Source organism: Lynx rufus, unplaced genomic scaffold (assembly GCF_022079265.1).
Source record: "Lynx rufus isolate CCGP_SWC_20201006 ecotype Redwood Valley unplaced genomic scaffold, mLynRuf1.p SCAF_16, whole genome shotgun sequence".
In the NCBI taxonomy this organism is placed as follows: domain Eukaryota; kingdom Metazoa; phylum Chordata; class Mammalia; order Carnivora; family Felidae; genus Lynx; species Lynx rufus.
Window position 1 is genome coordinate 44,469,046 of NW_025814830.1, and position 20,706 is coordinate 44,489,751.

Here is a 20,706-nt window from a genome sequence, read left to right on the forward strand (position 1 = left end):
CATTCCTTTCCCTCGCAGACATTCAAACCCTGGGAGTTAACGCTAGCTAAGCATTAGGTCTTTAGCCACCTGCCCTGCAGGTTAGAAACCCAGGATTCCATGAAGACTGTTGCCTGCTTGGCCTAATAGCCCATTTGGTCCACAGAACGGGTGCTCTGGTGGGCTGTAACACCATTGTGATGATGACAAATCTAGAGATAGCATCCTCATTCTGAGGTGCTCCATGCTGAGAAGGAAGTTGCTGCTAAATTTTAAAGGCATCTGCTCTGGAAGATGCTCCTTCAGTATATATATATGAGAGCAGAAGGGGAGAATGCTGTAGGAATGAATGTTCTCTTTGGTTTCTTTTTGACTTCTCTCTTCCTTCCCATCCTTTACCCCATTCCCAGAACCTTGGCTTTTTTTTTCTTTGCCATATTTGACCTGCTCTGACCCTATCTTTCAGCATTAGAAGGAAAGAACATTTAAAGGTGAAAGAACAATTAACACGGGATCTGAAAACAGATGGAACAACTCTGTACTATAGACATCAGAGCCTTAAAAGCTAGTCTCTAAAACATAGTTTTGAGTGCCTACTATGTGCTAGGCCCTGTGCTATATTGTCCTGGTTCTTGTCCCAGTGGAGTTTATGTAACATCCAGCTGCAGAGACAGACACGGAAGGGTGACCAGGGCCATGATGAAAGAGGTACAGGGAGCGTGCAGCCACAGCAAGTGCCCCAGCCTGGTCTAGGGGTGTGGGGATCTAGAAAAACCTACAGAGCTGTGTCAGAGGTCTTTCACACCCCTCCCCTGACAGATGCGCATAGCAGGGGCATCTCCCAAGAATGTTGAGGAAAAGACAGGAGGGTCTGAACCACCCTGTGCTCACTCAGGGAGGAGCTGGGGGAACCCTACCCTGTGCATAGGAAATTAACCATGGGCTTTTCCTTTAGATCCTGGACATCTTGGGTCTGGGTTCCTCTGGCCCACCCATCCCACCTCCGGCCTTATTCTCAGTCATCTCCCACCCCCTGAAGCGGCTGCCTCCGGCCACAACAGAAATCCTGAAGCATTTTGTGTTTGTAATGCCACCACCTGAAGAGCTCTCCCTGCAGGAGGAGAAAAGAGAAGGGGAAGCAGAACCAGAGCTTTCAAGCACTGTGAGCTCTGCAAAGGTAAGGAGCGAGCCAGCTGCTTGCCCTCCTGACCTTGGCAGGAATTCAGATGGGCAGACAGAGGCCACTTTCCACGTGGTCAAAAATTGAGTACAGCATTGGCTGTCATGCTCACTGATGTGTTTGCCTTTGACTCATCAGGGGTCCTGCCTGGGGACCCCGCATGAGCCTCTCTCAAAATGGCTCATTCTCATCTTCCACCCTTTCCAGCCCCCGTGGGATGGTCTAGGGAACTTGTTGAATTGCTCTGAAGCTTATGTGTGAGAAACAATTAAGCAAGACCAGCTCTTTTAGAAAAAAGATATTAGAATGTATTGGGAAGCTAAGGTAGTTCACACAGGGCATGAGAATACAAGAATCAACAGACACGAATTAAGGGAAGACACAGAACTAGAAAAAGGACAGGTTACCAAAGAATTTATCAAGGGAAGATTAGATATTTTGGTAAACTCACTTTTTATCTCTTTATTGACACAAGGCGGTAAAATTAATTCCAGCTGGGTTAAAAATATAAGCAATCTGAGGGCACCTCAGCTCATTCGGTTGAGCATCCAACCCTTGATTTCAGCTCAGGTCATTATCTCACTGTGAGTTTGAACCTAGCATCGAGCTTCATGCTGACAGCATGGAGCCTGCTTGGGATTCTCTCTCTCTCTTTCTCTCTCTCTGCCCCTCCCCTATTCTCTCTCTCTGTCTCTCAAATCAATGAGCCTTTAAAAAATTCAAAATATAAGCAATCCAAATGAAATCATATAAAAGTAAAAGAAAATAGATATGTAATTAATAGAATAAATCACAAAGGAAAATAGATTTGACCAATAATATGCAGAAGGTATATATATGAAGAACTATAGATGGGCTTTTTATTCCCAGAGGAGTGTGGTGGCCCCAAATTTGAATCTCTCCACACAGCCTCCTACAAAACATACACCCCAGCAAGAATAATAAAATCACCTGGGGGTGCCTGGCGGGGGGGGGGCTCCGTCAGTTGAGCATCCGACTTCCACCCAGGTCATGATCTCGCGGTTCATGAGATTAAGCCCCACATCAGGCTCGGTGCTGACAGCTCAGAGCCTGGAGCCTGCTTCAGATTCTGTGTCTCCCTCTCTCTCTTCCCCTTCCCAGCTCATGCTCTGTCTCTCTCTCAAAAAAATAAATAAATAAGTAAATAACAACATTTAAATAAATAAATAAAATCACTTATAGGCTCTGCCTAAGGCTCAGTTAGGTGAAGAGACTGCCCCAAACCGCTATTTACAAGTAAGAAACTGTCATCTGAGGGACACCTGGATGGCTCAGTCAGTTGAGCATCTGACTTCAGGTCATAATCTCGCAGTTCGTGAGTTCAAGCCCCATATCTGGCTTGCTGCTGTCGGTGAGGAGCCAGCTTTGGATCCTCTGTCCCTGTCTCTCTGCCCCCTCCTCTCTCTCTCTCTCTCTCTCTCTTTCTCTTTCTCTCAAAAATAAATAAACATTTAGAAAAAAAAGAAATCATCATCTGAGATCAGCAGCATGCATAGGCAAGCCTTTCTAGAACAGAATCCAAATAAAAAAGATTAAAAAATTGCCAACATCAGAGGTGACTATGACACCAAACTCTTTCCTTAAAATGAGCCGCAAACAGAAAAAGATTAAGCATTCTTTAACTTACCATTTTAGGAGGAACTCTAGTTCATCCCCAATTAGCAGAAGAAAGTTCTTCATTCTGGAAGAATGGCAACTAAAACTATCAAAAGAAGAGTAGAATTAGAAAAACACAGGGCGCCTAGGGGGCTCAGTCGGTTAAGCGTCCGACTTCGGCTCAGGTCATGATCTCACGGATCATGAGTTTGAGGCCCGCATTGAGCTCTCTGCTGTCAATGCAGAGCCTACTTCTGACCCTCCGTTCCCCGCCCCCCTCGGCTCCTCCCCAGCTCTTGCACACATGCTCTCTTTCTCTCTCTCAAGAATAAACTTTTTTTAAAAAAGAAAGAAAAACACTATTCTGTTATCCCCAGAAAAGTATTAATTGAGGAGCACCAACTTATACAAAACAAAAAGCAGTACTTTGTTGGGGAACAAGATGCGCACTGCGAGCCCAGAGCATCATCCCACAGGTGACTAGCCAGCTGCAAAAGGAAAAGCCCACTTTACCGTGGCCACGTCTGGCGGGCAGCACTCCAGCCACGTGAACACACTGCGTCTGTAATCGTGGGTCGACATGGCATTTTGTCCCTCATTATGATGGAGTGTGATATATACCGCATCCTCTATGAATCAAATCAAGCTTTGAAGCCTAATTTTTGTCTTACAAAAAATACAGGGAATAAAGGAATACGTGAAATGACCCTCTAAGAATAGTCAGAAAATTTCAGAGTTTGGAATATTCTATCGGAACATGGGTCTGGTCTGTCCCAAAATCAATGTCATTGGGAGGAGATGAGGGGTGTAGAGTAAAAGATACTAAGAAAACGCAATAAAATGCATATGGGAGCATATCCCCTGCAGCTTCAAGCTTTCTCTAGGCTTTGGCCTCCTCCTCGGGGAATGGGATGCCAGGGAAAGCTCTGGACTCCTCTCCAGCCTACTCCTCTTCTCTGCTAGGATAGTTGGCTGGGCCCTCCCCTGCTCTAGGCAGCCACCAGCATCCTGGACCTGCAGCGCGGCCATCCCAGACAGCAGGCATGCTGTAGTTGTCTCTGTTCATGTGTATGCAGATGAGTATTTAAGACCTCGTGCTTGTTCTTAATCAAGGCGCAGGAGGAGCAGACCACCTCCTCCAAGGGGAGCAGACAGAAACTGAAAGAAAAGGCAGATCAGGTCCGAGACACTCAGAAGGACAAACGTCGCATGGCCTTCAGCAGGAAGGTCTTTTCTGGGGCAACGTCTGGAGCCATTGCCCCCCTGTCAGACACGGAGCAGAACAGCTTCTCTGGGCAGTTGTCTCAGGAGAAGTTTACCAGGTGGGCCTCTGGACCACCGGGGGGTGGGGGTAGTTTTGAAGCCCAAATAGAGGGTGTGGCTGACACAGTGCCCGAGGGGAGAAGGGCCGTCCTGCCTGCGGGACCCTCCGCGTGATTGTGCCCAACCCTGGCAGGCGGGGACACCTCCCAGGCAGCTGTCCTGCCTGCCCCTGCCCCAGAGGAAGCCTTCTCTCTTTAAAAGCCCCATGGTCGTTGGCAGGCTGAACCATTTCCGGTGGATCGTGCCAGCCAACGGTGAGGTGACCTTACGAATACACTTCTCTTCTGCTGACCTTGGGAACTTTGACCAGACGTTTAACTTTGAGATCCTTGGGACTCACCGCCAGTACCAGCTTTACTGCCGAGGCGTGTGCAGTTACCCGTACATCTGCCAAGACCCAAAGTAAGTCCGTTGTACTTTGAAAGAGAGAGTTGACAGAAACACTTTCGTTTTCCCACGTGGCACTTTGAGCAAGGTAGCTCTCCCTACCAATGTGGGCCCGGGTTTGCCAGCTGTACTGGGCATCAGTGTCTTGGACACTTACAAAGCCACAGGAATGTCATATGCCATGAAACTGAGCTACGGAGCACGTCAGTAGATGTCAGGCCGGCAAAATGTCCTCCTCTGGTGAGTTAGTTGGCTTATTTAACTACTGAGCTAATTTAGGCAGATTCAGTGTGTACCATCAGACTTTTTCTCCTGTAATGTCACTAAATGTGTGAAAGTCCACAAGCGGACTTTTATTCTGAGCTATCAAACACCACTGCGCCCCCTTATGCACAACATAAGCTACCAAACACCACTGCACCCCTTATGCACAACAGTCACCTGGCTGAGCAAGCTAGTGACACAACCCCTCTAGGGGAAGAGGCCTTTTATAGCTTGTCCACCAGGAAGATGTTTTTTGCAATTCTCGCCAGGAGGCCACACTGGACAAGGAACTCAGAAGCTAGCTAATGTCCAGAACTAGTTTTCCATAGGGGTTGTTTTTGTAGCCGGGCACCCTAGAACAGGAAATCTAGCTCAGCTCTATCATCAGCCCCTCATTATTGAAGACTCCACTGGGAATCTTTTTTCTCAAGTTCAAACCATTCTATCATCCCAGGGGTGGTGGGAGGGAGGGAACAGGACCAAAGGCTCAACTCAGGTCCTCAAATTAAGAATCATTCTGTCTCCAGACACCTGAACCCTTTGCTGAACAGGGAATATTGGGTTCATGTAAACATCAAGTGGAGGCATCGAACTTCCACTCAGAGAGCCTCTCTTCCTCTCTTCTTCCTCTGTGTTCAGAGTGGTATTTCCTGAGCGGAAGACAGACATGAAGACAAATGAGGTCATCTTTAAGAAGTATATTATGAGCATGGAGAAGTTTTACTTTGGGCCACTGCTTTGTGGAAAATCAAGAGATAAGTAAGTGTTCCATTATTTCAAAACAGATTTCAGACTCCCAAGTTGGACTCATGAATAATAGTGCAAAGCAGGATTGCCATGTGGATGTAGTTTTTATAAGGCTGCCCCAGTTAGCTCTGAGCCACAACTCAGGAGAACTGGGTTCTTGTGCCCCGAGTTCCTACTAAGCACCCAGATGAATGCGGACACCATCTTCCCAGATGGAAAATCCCGGAGGAGGACCAGTTTTGTTGGAGAAAGGGTAGGATGAAGAGTTCACTTTGCGATATGTTGTTTGAGATGCTTAGGAAGTATAGCTAGTAGCCACAGAAAGCAAGGAATAAGCTCTGTGGTTTTTGTTCTCAGAGGACATCCGTGGGATACAACAACATGGAGACCATAGGGGCCTTAGCAAGGGTCCTTTTAGGGATTTCTGAGGATGAAACCCAAGCAAAGTGAGTTGAGGAGTCAGTGGCTGGTAAAAGGAGGGAGATGGAGTGTGAAGATAGTTCTTTGGAAAGCTTGACTGTGAAGAAAGAGAGGCAGTCAAGGATGAGAGGGAGACATGGAGTCCAGGGAACACTGCTCACACACTGTTGTTCTTATGATGTTAGGATGCCAAGAGGACACAGGGAGGAAGAGGTCAGAGTTTTGAGAGAAAGTAAGGGCCATCAGTGGTACAGCTCCCTGAGACTACACAATGGGATACAGAGATGCTGTTCTTGCCAGGAAGAGGGGCCACCACCTCCTACTAGGAGAAAGGAAGGCAGATGGCTTCAGGTGCAGATTTGGTCGAAACAGTGAGAAGGTTCCCATGCAACCGTCTATTTTCTCCGTGACACATTTTCAAGGTCATCCCTAACAGGGAGGGAAGTGGAGGGAAGATAAAATTGTTGAGAAAATGTAGAGCAGAGTAAAGAGTTTTTGTGGAAAGCTGGGGAGGTAGAATACTAGAGAAACAGATTAAAGTTGTCAGGCAAAATTGGGTGCCCCAGGTGAGGGTGATGGCCATACATTTCTAGTGAGACCAGTTTGTTCGGTCACATACAAACTTCCCATTGTGTAGGCAGGGAGGTTAAGACCAAAACTGGACCCAGTTCTAGCCACGTCTTAATTCAGTCTAGCATTGATTGTGATAAGTAGAGAATGTTTCTGTTCTCACTGACTTGGTGCAACTAACGAGCCCTCTTTGTTCTCCAGTCCCTTAATACCCGGAGTTTATTTCCTAAGAGGCTGGACCAGAAAGCCCAGATGAGGAGGGTTGGCTGACAATGGAGTGGATCTTCAAGGCCCAATAGAAGGGTTTCAGAGAGAGACGGAGGGGGGTCAGGTTGATGGACATGATGTACAAAGCAGCCAAGGTCAGAAGTCAGGGAAATTATGGCCATTCAGAGAGGCATGTGTTCTGGCAGTGGTGGAACCAACCAGAATTTGGAGCCAGACAGCGCTGGTCCAGAAGGAGAGGATTACAGTGGCCCAGAAACAAGGCCCAGTACAATCGGTTATTATTTATTTATTTTCTTAAATCTTGCTGAGCCTCAATGTTCTCATCTGCAAAATGGGAAAATAATAGCACCCACCCACAGATTTGTGAAATTGAACTGGATAATACACATGAGACTTAGCACAGTGCTGGATGGTGGCAGTGACCAGTTAGATATGAAGGTCACCCCCGCTTTGGTGTTGACACTGAGAAAATTCTGTCTCTATGACCCTGACTTGGTCTCTGCCATTTGCTCTCCTTCCTTCCTTTATCACTGTCTATCCAAAAAGCTTTTCAGACTGTTTCTGGGCAGCAGTGAACAGTATGGTGACTCTGTTTTCCTGACCTGTGCTCTGACTTCTGATGATGAGCATCTTCATTGGCATTCCTTGTACCTTCTGTGATTCCTTTTCTGTTCAGTGCCATTAATTGAGCAGCTTCTAATGCCAACAGTTCTCAACTCTGTGGAGAGTCACGAAGGAACAGAAACAGCCTTGTACGAACCACACCAAATAAATGTACGTCACAACAGTAACATCTTGTACAGGTCTAGGAGGAGGAGGTAAAGGAGGTCATCTCTAAGACAGATGTGAAATAATAAGTTACTCAAAGGTTCATGCCTCCTGGGAAGATAAGCCCTGGGAAGGTTAGAGCTGCCTGGTTCTGTTAGAGTTCTTTGCCGTGATAGCTGCCACTGCATTTAATACTCATAGAAATCCTAACAAGTAGGGGCGCCTGGGTGGCGCAGTCGGTTAAGCGTCCGACTTCAGCCAGGTCACGATCTCGCGGTCTGTGAGTTCGAGCCCCGCGTCGGGCTCTGGGCTGATGGCTCAGAGCCTGGAGCCTGTTTCCAATTCTGTGTCTCCCTCTCTCTCTGCCCCTCCCCCGTTCATGCTCTGTCTCTCTCTGTCCCAAAAATAAATAAACGTTGAAAAAAAAAATTTTAAAAAAAGAAATCCTAACAAGTATTATCTTCCCCTCTTAGAGATGAGGAGACCAAGGCTTGCAGGGAGAGGGGTCAGGTCATAGCCACGAGTCTCCACAAGTGCACAGCTTGTGTTCTTAGCTGCCACGCTACTGCCTCAGTGAACCATACTACCCTTTGTACACCCCACAATTTCCTTTTCCACCTGAACTCTCAGTCAGTGCTCACATCCACATCCCTAATTCTTTTTTTTGTTTGTTTGTTTATTTTGAGAGAGAGAGAGAGAGAGAGAGAGAGAGAGAAAGCAAGCAGGGGAGCGGCAGAGAGAGAGGGAGACAGAATCATAAGCAGGATCTGTGCTTTCAGCGTGCATGAGCTTGAACACATGAACTGTGAGATGGTGACCTGAGCCAAAATCAAGGGTCGGACACTTAACCGACTTAGCCACCCAGGCGCCCCCTCCCCCCCGCCACATCCCTAATTCTTGTTCATTTACAGGTACAAGTCATCCTTGTTCCCAGGCAACATGGAAACGTTGACAATCCTGAACAATTCGCCAATGGTTGCAGAGGTGTTCTTCTGCTTTCAGAATGATGTCAAAGCAAACACCTACTTCCTGGAGCCCATCAACATGATTCTGAAACCCAATGAGAAGCAGGTACTGTCACCTGGAAACAAGTCCACCAGGGCAAGTCTTTCTTGGGAAATTTGACACCTTGGTGTTCTCAGCATAAATGTATTTTGTTTTGACTCTTCCTTTAGATGCTGAACATATGGGCCTACCCTACTGCAGTTGGTGTCTTTGACGACTGCATTGTCTGCTGCATCAAGGAGAACCCAGAGCCAGCGGTCTTCAAATTAAGCTGCCAAGGGGTCCGCCCAGAACTAGAGCTGGAACCCAGGCAATTGCATTTTGATCGGCTCTTGCTGCACAGGTCAGAATTCTGGATGATACGAGGACTGCAATGGAATTTAAAGAACATTTAGTTCTAGGGCAACCAACTCATCCCGATTTTCTCAGGACTTTTCTAGTTTTAGCACTGAAAGTCTGCGTCCTGGGAAACTTCTAGTCCTGTGCAAGCCAAAATGGTTAATAATCCTATTCAGTTCACAAATTAACTTGATTTCAGTGGGGTTCAGGAAGCACCCCCATTCCCAATATCAATTGCCAAAGTGTGTGCATATTTGCAGTTTTCTCAGAAGAAGGTCTCACTTTTTTCCAGGTTCTCTAAGCAGTCCATTACCCTAAAAGGTTAGGAATCCTTGGTCTAGAAATTGGAGCATAAAGAGAGAATACTAGACCAAAACTGGAACTTAACATATTCATTCACTGGCTTCATATTATTCTAAATAGAATGTTTACTTCTGGGGCTACTAGAAGAGAATATTGTTATGATATGTATCCTGCATTCCTTGATTGTTAACACCAGGTCCCATTACCTGATAAACACTGGTTAGTGAACTAAGCAATGACTGAAATAACCAGAAGTGCTTTTTCTGACCCGCCATAATAAATCAGAATCATTTGAAACTGACAAAATTTCTTTTGGTCCCTGCAGAAAAGAATCCAAGGTAGTTCTTCTCCGTAACGTCACACCCCTGCCCGTGGCCTGGCGGGTCACCAGCCTGGAGCACCTGGGTGATGACTTCACTGTGTCCACCATGCAGGGGACCATCCCCCCCAAGGCTGAGTACAGCCTTCAGGTGCACTTCCTGCCCTCCAAACCTGTCAACATCAAGAGGGTGATCCGGTTGGAGGTGAGGCTTCACATATCTTCAGACTTGGTCATCAAATGTGTACATATTGGGTTCCCTGATATACACACATACACACACCCACACACAACCACAGCCAGGTTTCCCTCTTACATGCTCCCAACTGATCCCCATTTGACAACCATGAACCCACGGTGTCTCGTTCTGCACACAATTGTAAGCTCCATAAAGGCAGTCTCACTCGTGGCTGATTTCCTGGTGCCAAGAACAGAGCACTCATTCAATGCAGAGTGAGTGACTGACTGATGGTGTTACTATCCCTTTGTAAGCATGAGATTCCTGATTTCACACTCCCAAACTCAGTCACTGGTTAGATCCCTGTCTCCATAAACATCACCTTTCGCCCAGGTGCTCCCAACAGACACCTAGGAACCATCTTTGATTCCCTCCTTTCCATGACAGCCTGTGTCCGGCCCCGTCCTCCTCCAAGTCTTGTTAGTTCTGTCTCCCAGGACACCTCCCACCTGCCTGCTCCTCTGCCCTCACTGCTGCTGCCACCCTCGCCCAGGCTGTCTATAGCATCTCTCGCCTGGACTTTGGCAGAGGCCCATTCCCCATCTGGGTCAGTCAGGTCAGGCCCCTCTCCTTCCAGCATCACTCTGCTGGCTCCAGCTGTAGTGAGGATAGGGCTCAGGGTCCCCTGCTTCTCAGTCCCTGCCTGCCTCAGTATCCAACCTCACTCTCACTCATAGACTCCATCATGTGGTCTCTTGGCTGTTTCTTGCCTCAGGCCTTTGGCCTTGCAGCAACCCTGCCAAGAATGTCACCCCCAGGCTCCGTGAGGTCCGCTAAACAGCACTGCTCCAACTGGGTTCCCCTAGTCACCGCATCAAGGTAATCTCCTGTTATGTGCGATCACTCGCCCTGTCTTCTATCCTTCAGAGCATCTCCCCCTTTCAGATATCCTGTTTCTTTCTCTACTTTCTTACGTGAACTCCATCAGGGCAAGATCTTGCCTGACTTGCTCATCATCTGTATTCATTTCCAAGGGCTGACGTAAACAAATGCCCACAAACTAAGTGGCTTAAAACAACACACATCTATTCTCTCACAGTTCTGGAAGCCAGAAGTCTGAAATCGAGGAGTCTGCAGGGTCATACTCCCTCTGAAGACTCTGGGGGAAGAATCCTTCCTTGCTTCGTCCAGCTTCTGGTGGCTCCAGGTGTTCCTGGGCTTGTGGCTGCATCTCTCTAACTCTGCCTCCATCTTCACATGGCCTTTTCTGTCTGCATTTCCTCTTCTGTCTCTTATAAGGACATTTGTCATTAGGTATAGGGCCCACCCAGATAATCCAGGAAGATCTCACCTCAGGATCTTTAACTCAATTACATCTGCAAAGACTTTTCCAAATAAAGTCACCTTCCTGGGTTCCAGGGGTTAATACACATGGCCACCATTCATTCCACTACCCCATCATGCCCCCAGTGTCTAGCACAGGCCTTACGGAGAAGGTACTCAGTAGAGTCTGTAAAATGAACTAACGAATGAATGAATGCCACTGAATTTTGATGCTTGAATCAATTCTGCAGCAATCAAGGATAATCAAGGGATTATCCAAGCTTCTCTTTGAATACTTGTAGGAATAGAAAACTTACCAATACTCAAAGCAGCCTGATTTTCCTTGGAACAGGTCTGACTATTAATTCTTCCTTGGGTTGAGTTCATATTTCCAACTGTAATTTACATGAGTTAATCCTGTTGCTACTTTGGGGTCCACTCACTGGATCTAATCTCTATTATCACATACCTATGACAGTCCTTAAGATAGCTGAACACAGATACTGATAGATTCATTTAATCAACAATTGTAGTGTATGAATATCAGACGATGAAAGTCAGCATTTTTTAAGTTTATTTTTTTATTTTGAGAGACAGAGAAAGAGAGAGAGAGCACAGGCAGGGGAGGGGCAGAGAGAAGGAGAGAGAATCTCAAACAGGCTCTGCACCATCAGTATACAACCCAATATGGGGCTCGAACTCATGAACCATGAGATACAATGATCTGAGCTGAGATCAAGAGTCAGACGCTTAACTGGCTGCACCACCCAGATCAATGTTTTAAACACCAGTCTTGGGGCTCTGTGCTGGGCATGGAGCCTGCTTAAGATTCTCTCTCTCCCTGTCCCTCTGCCCTTCTCCCCTGTTCTCTCTCTCTCTCTCTCCCTCTCTCTCTCTCTAATAAATAAATAAATAAATATCCCAAAGAGCACTTTTCTGCAGTGTATACTCACAACCCCAACTTCAATAATGTAGTGGCAATCATGCAAATATTTAAAACCCATAAGTGGACAAGATGAAAAATACAGGTCCTTTTTCCCATTCTTATATTTATTGTCTACACTGGCACTTCCCAGAGGATGTTATGAGTATACTAATCATACCAAATGCTCGCTGAAGTCCAAAGCTAAATACATCTTGTAAATATTCTACACCATGCCTCCTTCTCCATCATTCCCACTGCATGGTACATAGTTCAAGCTCCAAGCATCCTGTGGATCTTGCTTTTACTCAAGAATTTCTCTTACCCCAACAGGTTTTAGATGCAGACAATCTTGTTGGTGTTGTTCAGATTGAAAACATCATGGTCTTTGCAGAGTCTTACGACGTTGCCTTGGACATCACCTTTCCCAAAGGTCTGTTGCCCCTTCAAGAAATGGGTATTTGGAAGTCACATCTTTCAGTGCAGTATATTTCTTGTTTTTTTTTTATTTAAATTTTAGTTAACCAATATACAGTACAATATTGGTTTCAGGGGTAGAATTCAGTGATTTATCACTTACATACACATACAATGCACAGTGCTCATCCCGACAAGTGCTCTCCTTAGTACCCATCACCCATCTAGCCCATCCCCCACTCACTTCCTCCATCAACTCTTGGTTTGTTCTCTATCATTAACATTCTCTTGTGGGTTGTTTCCCTCTCTTCTCTTTCCACCCCCTTCCCATATATTCATCTGTTTTATTTCTAAAATTCCACATGAGTGAAATCGTAGGGTATTTGTCTTTCTCTGATAGTACAGTATGTTTCTTTTTATTTTCAAACTAAGTATTTTTTTAAATATAATTTATTGTCAAGTTGGCTAACATACAGTGTATACAGTGTACTCTTGGTTTTGGGGGCAGTTTCCCGTGAATCATCGCTTAGTATATTTCTTATGTAGAGGAAGACTAGTGGATGTTGGGGAGGGGGTGGAATTTCAGTCAATTGTAAGGCAAATCCCCGAGTAATGTTAGCAACATTACTACGAATCTTAATTTCTCTAATGGGAGATGACGAGGGGTGGCCATTAGTAGAAAGTTTGCAGAACTTTTTTCTGAACAGTCATCTTAGAGTAAGTACCTGTCTTCCAACCTGTGTTAACCTAAATTAAAACCTAACCTAAATTAAAAATTTCAACAGTTTTCTATCACTGCTGTAACAAATTACCAGAAACATTGTGGCTTAAAATGACACAAATTTATCAGCTTACAGTGCTGTGGTTCTGAAGTCCGAAGCGGATCTACCTGGGCTAACATCAAGGTGTTGGCAGAGCTGCACTCATTTCTGGAAGCTCTGAGGGAGAATCCATTTCCTTGCCTTTTCCAGCTTCTAGGAGCTGCCTGCATCCCTTGGGGCATGGTCCTTTTCCTCCATCTTCAGAGCCAGCAACGTTGGGCCAGGTCCTTCTCACGCCACCATCTCTCTAGTTCTCCCACTTCTGTCTCCTTTAAGGGTCCTTGTGATTACATTGGGCCCACCCAGAGAATCCAGGACAACCTTTCTATTTTTTAAAGTCAGATGATTAGCAACCTTAATTCCATCCATAATTCTCCTTTGACATGTAAATTAGCATATTCACAGATTCCGGGGATTAGGACATGGACACCTTCCGGGGGCACAGGGCATCATTCTGCCCATTCTACTGCCCTAACACCCAGGTTAGATCCCTCCCTTTTAGCATGCAGTTCTCCATTATTTCTCCCTTTTCTGACTGGTCTCCTTCTCAGCAGGATGCATAGAACACAAGAGCCACATGTGCACCCACATGTCATTAGTCTTATGTACAAAGATATTTATTGCAGCATTATTTGTAATAATGGAAGATTGGAAATAACCTAAATGTCTATTAAGAATGGAATATTATTATTATAGAAATAATATTTTAAGTTATAGAACAGCCTGTCATGGTATACATATAACCATCAAGATCACATTTATGAAGTTTTCAATTATGTGGAGACATGCTTATGATGCAATGCTAAATAAAACAATACAAATTTATATGTAATATTCTAAGTATGTATATTATACACTTGATGCAAAAAAAAAAATTTAATAGCAGAAGTTTTAGCTACTGGAAAGCATGGAAGGAAGGACAGTAGTCCTAAGATGGAAACCAGGGGGAGCCACCCAACTTGAACTGAGCTCAAGAGCAGTGTCTATTGTTTATTGGCTGAGACTCAATTACTCGAGGTATTTTTAGCCACAGTGTTTTCAGAAAACAAATCCTCTGAACTTGTCACCGTGAATTTTCCACGTGAACTTCAATAGGGAGTTCCCCTGCTTCTCACCCCTGTGCCATCCACTCATCCTCCCCACCCTGGCCCCTGGCTTCTGCAGGAGCTGAAGGAGGCCTCGATTTCGGGATTGTGAAGGTCATGGAAGAGGTGAAGCAGCCCCTGCAGCTGAAGAACCGTGGGAAATATGAGATCATGTTCAGGTAACCTGAAAACCATTGGTCACATGGTCATCCCCATCCACTCACGGTCTGGGAGATACAAAAAAAACCTTGACTGGGGAAATGATAAAAACCATCTCTGCTTTGAGCCTCACTCGGGCTTCAAACGAATGGGATTTCAGCTCCTGAGAGCAAAGGCTGTCAACTCTGTGGCTTTACAGGGGTCCTTCAGGGTCCTCTGAATGCACCCAGAGCCACAGGGGTCCAGGGGTGGGAGGGAGACTCAGAGGGAGAGGTTGGGTGAGGGTGAAGGGAGGTCCTGGGGGTGGAGGGAGAGACTGGGGATAGGGACCTCAGCTGGCTCCTATATGTCTCATAAGGCAGCATTCCACCTAAGACTGCATGTGAAGAAAGGGATTTTTCCTATTTTCTTTTTTAATTTTAAGAACCACTGTGTTCTGGAATCCAAATGGTGGCCTGGTGGAATAAAGCTCCAGCTTGTGCTCTTTCTTGAGGAAGCAAAACTAATGTAAGAACAGAGAGGGAGAAAAGCCATAAGAGATTCTTAAATACAAAGAACTGAGGGTGGCTAGAGCAGGGTTGGGTGGGGAGATGGGCTAAATGAGCAAGGGGCATTAAGGAGGACACTTGGGATGAGCACTGGGTGTTATACGTAGGTAATGAATCACTAAATTCTGTTCCTGAAATCATTATGACACTAACTTGGATTTAAATTTTTAAAAATAAATAAATAAATAATTTTAAAAATGAAACACAAGGGGCACCTTGGTGGCTTCACCGGTTAAGCCTCAGACTGCAACTCAGGTTATGATCTCATGGGTTCATGGGTTTGAGCCCCCCATCGGGCTCTGTGCTGACAGCTCAGAGCCTGGAGCCTGCTTCAGATTCTGCATGTGTCTCTTTCTCTGCCCCTGCCTGCTTGCACTCTGTCTCTCTCTCAAAAATAAATATATAAAAAAAAAAAAAGAAACACTAAATCTGAGATTTCTCAGAGAGGAAAGGGTGGTACTGGATTGGGGAAGGGAGAAGGTCACTCAGGCAGGGTCACACAAACCTTGGGGGCAGTGCCAGCACCCGTGGCCAGTCTACAATCTATTCTCTGGACAATTATCCTGCCCCCTAGAAAAACTGCAGTTGATAAAGGGACTTCCCCCTCACTGACTTAGAAGGAATTCAGTGTACTCATGATAGTTTCATTTCAGCTGACAGAACAGTGATGTGAGAGAGGTCCTGCCTCAGGGCTACCATTACTAAACTCATAAATTGAAATGTAAATATAGATAAAAGCTAAAAGAAAGCCACTGTCCCCTTGGAATTAGCGCTGAATGGAGTCTTGCCTGTTGGTGAGTTTTGTTGTAGGTTATCATTGGGGCGTTAGCTCTGCTGTTTGAGGTTACATGGAACAGTCACCTTCAGGATGGAACAGGTGATCAAAATTCACTGGAAGGCTGTGCGGAGAAGGGAGGAAACTCAGGTACCAGGTGTGCAGCAGTAGAGCCACCAGGCCTCCTGGAGCACGGGGGTGACGTTGAGGTCCCCATGACAACTCCAGGTGTCCTGCCTCAGCTTAAGTTCCTTGCTTCTGCTCCAGTCCCTCTGCCATTCTCATGAGCCAGCTGCTGTCTGTGGCTTCGCACCTCACCCCCATTGGGCCATTGCCTCCCTTTCCAAGCGTCCCTGTTAAATGGCTTCTACCCCTGCTTTCTCTCCTTCCTTAGATCCCCTGGCTTCTGCATCACTGTTCCCTCTGTATGTGCTGCATACAGTCACAGAGAGGGGAGGAAGAGCGACAGAGAGACAGAGAGATGAATTAATTTAGTTGATCCTTATCTAGCATCAAGCGTCTCTGTTGGGCAAAGATATCCTGCAAAGGCACCTCTTGACCTCAGGCTACAGATGGCTGTCTTTGCCTCATGCACCAATCTCTGGCCTCATCTATCCTGGATGTGGAGGGGCGGTCAGAACATACAGAGCACAGTGGGCACTTCCAGACACCATGCTTAAGCAGGGCCAGGGACATGGCAGGCACTCAACAGTCTATCTCCTCTCTAGTGTCATGGGTTCCCCATAATGACTTAAACTGACCTTTTATTCTCATCTTTCAGCTTTTCTGTGGACTCCTTAGGGATTTTGGCAACCAATGTAAATTCCATGATCTCAGTCCTACCCAAAAAGGGCTCACTGACCACAATGGAAAAGCCCACAAATGTCCAGGTGTCATTTCGTGCAAAAAAGGAAGTGAAGATTGAGCACCAGCCAATTCTGCGCTGTCAGGTACAACAGCTCAAAGGGAGGATTCACTCGGTGGCAGGATTGTGGGACTCATTTTGGAAAGAAGAGTACGTGATCTAATACATGCTCTAGGGATTGGTCCCTAGCTAGCAGGCAAGAGTAGGTCAGGTGGGAGGTGTGCAAAGTCATCAGGAATCTAGAGTCCCAGACAGGATATGTAGCCCCTGATCTTTGAGGAGCACCAAAGGAGCTGAGTTCAGTCATCAAATGCAAAACAAGAGCAGAGAAGTGAAGGAGTAGGTAAAGTCGGTCCCTGTTGGTCCATGGCTGGTACGTAGTAAGTGTAATATTAGTTTTCGCTAACATTGTTGTTGCAATAATAAAAAGAGAATGAAAAAAAAGAATGAGATTGGCTTTCAATGATGAAAGTAGAGAATGGAGTAGGTAGTCATGGGAATTCTGGAGCATAATGGCTAACATCTTCCCACTCCTTCCTCCCTTCCAGATTATTGAGCCCAACATCACAGAAGGGGGTGAAATCATTGCCAGCATCCCAATTAAGTTTTCTGTGAATGCAGTGTACTCCAAATACAACATCAGCCCCTCCTCCATCATCAACTTTGGAGCTTTGATCTGTGGCACTCGGAGAAGCACCACCTTCACCATAGAAAATCAAGGTGTTACTGACTTCAGATACGCCCTTTATAGGCTGATGGGGGAGAGCCCCATTCATCAAAAGAAAATGTAAGACGAGTATTCACTTAACTCATGCCATTCCCTGGTTAATTAGTACATTATATTTTACAAAGAGCTTTCATATATTTCATCTAAATTCACCCAATCCCCGGGGCGCCTGGGTGGCTCAGTCGGTTAAGCATCTGACTTCTGCTCAGGTCATGATCGCATGGTTTGTAGGTCTCTGTGCTGACAGCTCAGAACCAGGAGCCTGCTTCAGATTCTGTGTCTCCCTCCCTTTCTGCTCCTCCCTCACCCACACTCTGTCTCCCTCAAAAATAAATAAAACATTAAATTCACCCAATCCCCTTTTGTGGAGCTGAGGTCACTAAGATTTAGAAATGGCTCATCCAAGATTATGCAAGAAATCACCAGTAGATCTCAGTTCTAAACCCACATCTCAGATTCCAGATTCATATGCTTTCTAACTGCTGTCAGATCTAAGGTAAATTTAATTGAACAGATGTACGCCTTCTCCTTGTGGTTGTGTCTGTTGTCCTCATGCTTCTCGTGTGTGCTACAAGACTCCCAGTAAGTCAGTGTCCTCTTTATTGTAAGATGTCGGGGGACTATTATAACTGCAAGCTAAATCAAAATACATCATAGCTGTGCTTCATGTGGGGGATGGCAAAAGGTACCCTGGAAATGTAGACTGGAGACGCGTGCTGCGGCATTCAGTCTGCCGGGACTGTTTTTACCTTCTCCACATGAAGACCCAGTATAACAAGAGCTAACTTAATAGCTGTTCCAACGGCAAAAGTCTGTATTCTTCAAAAGGCAGCTCTTAATCAATTCACTAAAACAATTTACCTTTTTGAGTGCTTTTGTCTTTTATTTGATGATCATCTTTTTTTGGCAAATTAAGCATAGTTTTACCAATTTTTGAGGCACTTTGTCCCGACTAATTAATTGACCCCCTAATTAATAAATTTAAAATTGACTTTACAAGTAATTGTTTTAAACCAGACATCCACTGTTTGTAATTGTTTTGTATTTTTGTAGATATATTTTTCCATTTTGGCTAAGCTTGCATGTATTAAGAAATCTGGGGTTAAGCTATTTAAACTTTCTTTCTTCCAAATTTAATTTCAGCTTAATTTTTTTTATCATTTATCTTACAATAATTCAATACCTTTGACAGATATTATGATGTAATTGTATTTTTCTTTAAATTGTTTTTTATTTAAATTCAAGTTAGTTAACATACAGTGTTTTTAATTTTAATTGTTTTTCATTTAAGTGTGTACAAATTTAATGCAAAACACTCAAAGGGGGTTGAACTTTTGTTGTTTTGGCCATTATGCAAGTGAATGCTCAAATTATATAAAGCTCTCAAAAGTCTAAGATTGTACCTCAAATACATTTGACATTGTAGGTTAACTGGCATCTAGACAAGCTAATTAATGGGTAAACTAGCTTCAAATGAAGTGAACAGCAGCCAGAATCCTGTATTTGAGCTATTGCATAAATTCAGTTTAAAAACATCATGGGGCGCCTGGGTGGCGCAGTCGGTTAGGCGTCCGACTTCAGCCAGGTCACGATCTCGCGGTCCGTGAGTTCGAGCCCTGCGTCAGGCTCTGGGCTGATGGCTCAGAGCCTGGAGCCTGTTTCCGATTCTGTGTCTCCCTCTCTCTCTGCCCCTCCCCCGTTCATGCTCTGTCTCTCTCTGTCCCAAAAATAAATAAACGTTGAAAAAAAAAAAATTTAAAAACATCATGACTATAAATATGAAGAAAAGGGACAGAATTTAAGTCTATTTGACATTTCTTTTTTTTTTTAAGTAAGATCAAGTAAAAGATTTTTCCACAAATGATTTTCCATAAATAATTTTCACACACTGCTTCCCAGTGAAGTCAAGTAAACATTTAAAAATTATTATTTTCTTGCAGTACTGTTCATGTCCTTGTGAATCATAGTTAATAAGTATAATTACTATATAGTTTTCTTATAATTATTCAGTGAGGTTGGTTAATGATAAATAGGCTGACCCCCCCCCCCCCAGATGCTCCCTTGGCTGCCTCCTTCATTCTTAGGACAAGGGACCTTACAATTAGCAGACAAGTGGTACTGAATGTCACCACCCCAACCTGAGGGTATACTCCTGCTTCTTTAATCAGAACCAGCCATGTTAGACATGCAAGATCGCGGGAAAGCTTCTACAAGACTGGCCCTTCCAAAGCAACCAAGCTCTCTGATACTGTTCAGAAAGAAATAAACATCACAAACCAGGTGAGCACCCTTTTCCTTGTCACAGAAGCCCTGTAAGCCTGCCTCCCAACTAGTTTTCTCCTGACTAGTTCTTGCAACAAATACCCCCCTAGGCTAGAGGGATTTGAATGAACCCACGGTGGCAGGAATTCTAGTTATATTGAAATATTACTTTCATTTTACGGCAAGGTGTTGACTTTTAATTTGGATATCCTCTCTTGTTTTACAACCCTCATTGGCTCCTTATTGCCTTAAGATTAAGTTTCAGCTTTTCATGTATATTTTAATCAAGAATCATTTGTTAATAAAAAAACAGATGGGGTGCCTGGGTGGCTCAGTCGGTTAAGCGGCCGACTTCGGCTCAGGCCATGATCTCGCGGTCCGTGAGTTCGAGCCCCGCGTCGGGCTCTGTGCTGACAGCTCAGAGCCTGGAGCCTGTTTCAGATTCTGTGTCTCCCTCTCTCTGACCCTCCCGCGTTCATGCTCTGTCTCTCTCTGTCTTAAAAACAAATAAACATTTAAAAAAAAAACAAAAACAAAAACAAAACAGAAACCCATGTGGACAGACTTAAATAAAAGCAGATTTTAAGACTTCTCTAATAAGATGAAATAAACATACTTTTCTTTATTCTGCCCAACTAAGTACAACTAAAAACCCTGCACATTGTATACAAAACTAACATAGGAGACCAAAGGGTGAGGAGAAAAAATCAGACTACCTAGGATCCTTGGGACCTAACAAACATCACAATGGTGAGTTCCCTGAGTTTTCTTTTTACTTCATATATCTAAAACTGGGTGCAAAAGGAGCCAGCAACCCAGGAACATCAACAGACACAAACCAAAAAAAGCTCCAACAAAAGCCTGCTCCCACTGGCCAAAGGGCCAGGAAAAGAGCAGCCCAGCAAGACAGAAAACTTTCATAAGAACTTTTCTATTACAGAAGCACCTGGGTGGCTTAGTTGTTTAGCATCCGACTCTTGATCTCAGCTCAGGTCTTGATCTCAGAGTCATGAGTTCAAGCCCTGTGTTGGGCCCCATGCTGGTCATGAAGCCTAATTAAAAAAAATAAAAAGACCTATTATAGTCAAACAACAGAAAAATCTGTGGCCATATCTGACCCCTGCTAGCAAAGTCCAGTGGGGAGCCTAGAATTATACCTTATTCAGGCTGTCATA

At 44.9% G+C, this 20,706-nt stretch overlaps 1 protein-coding gene across 1 annotated transcript in view; it reads left to right on the forward strand.

Moving 5' to 3' along the window:
* The window catches only part of HYDIN (HYDIN axonemal central pair apparatus protein), a 340,954-nt gene that overhangs the window by 255,749 nt on the left and 64,499 nt on the right, over positions 1-20,706 (forward strand). Inside the window, 12 exon segments of the mRNA XM_047079251.1 lie at positions 935-1,156; positions 3,890-4,098; positions 4,319-4,501; positions 5,390-5,509; positions 8,395-8,554; positions 8,659-8,831; positions 9,456-9,654; positions 12,206-12,305; positions 14,275-14,374; positions 16,459-16,627; positions 17,091-17,329; positions 19,438-19,549. Coding sequence (XP_046935207.1) covers positions 935-1,156; positions 3,890-4,098; positions 4,319-4,501; positions 5,390-5,509; positions 8,395-8,554; positions 8,659-8,831; positions 9,456-9,654; positions 12,206-12,305; positions 14,275-14,374; positions 16,459-16,627; positions 17,091-17,329; positions 19,438-19,549 — 1,986 coding nt within the window.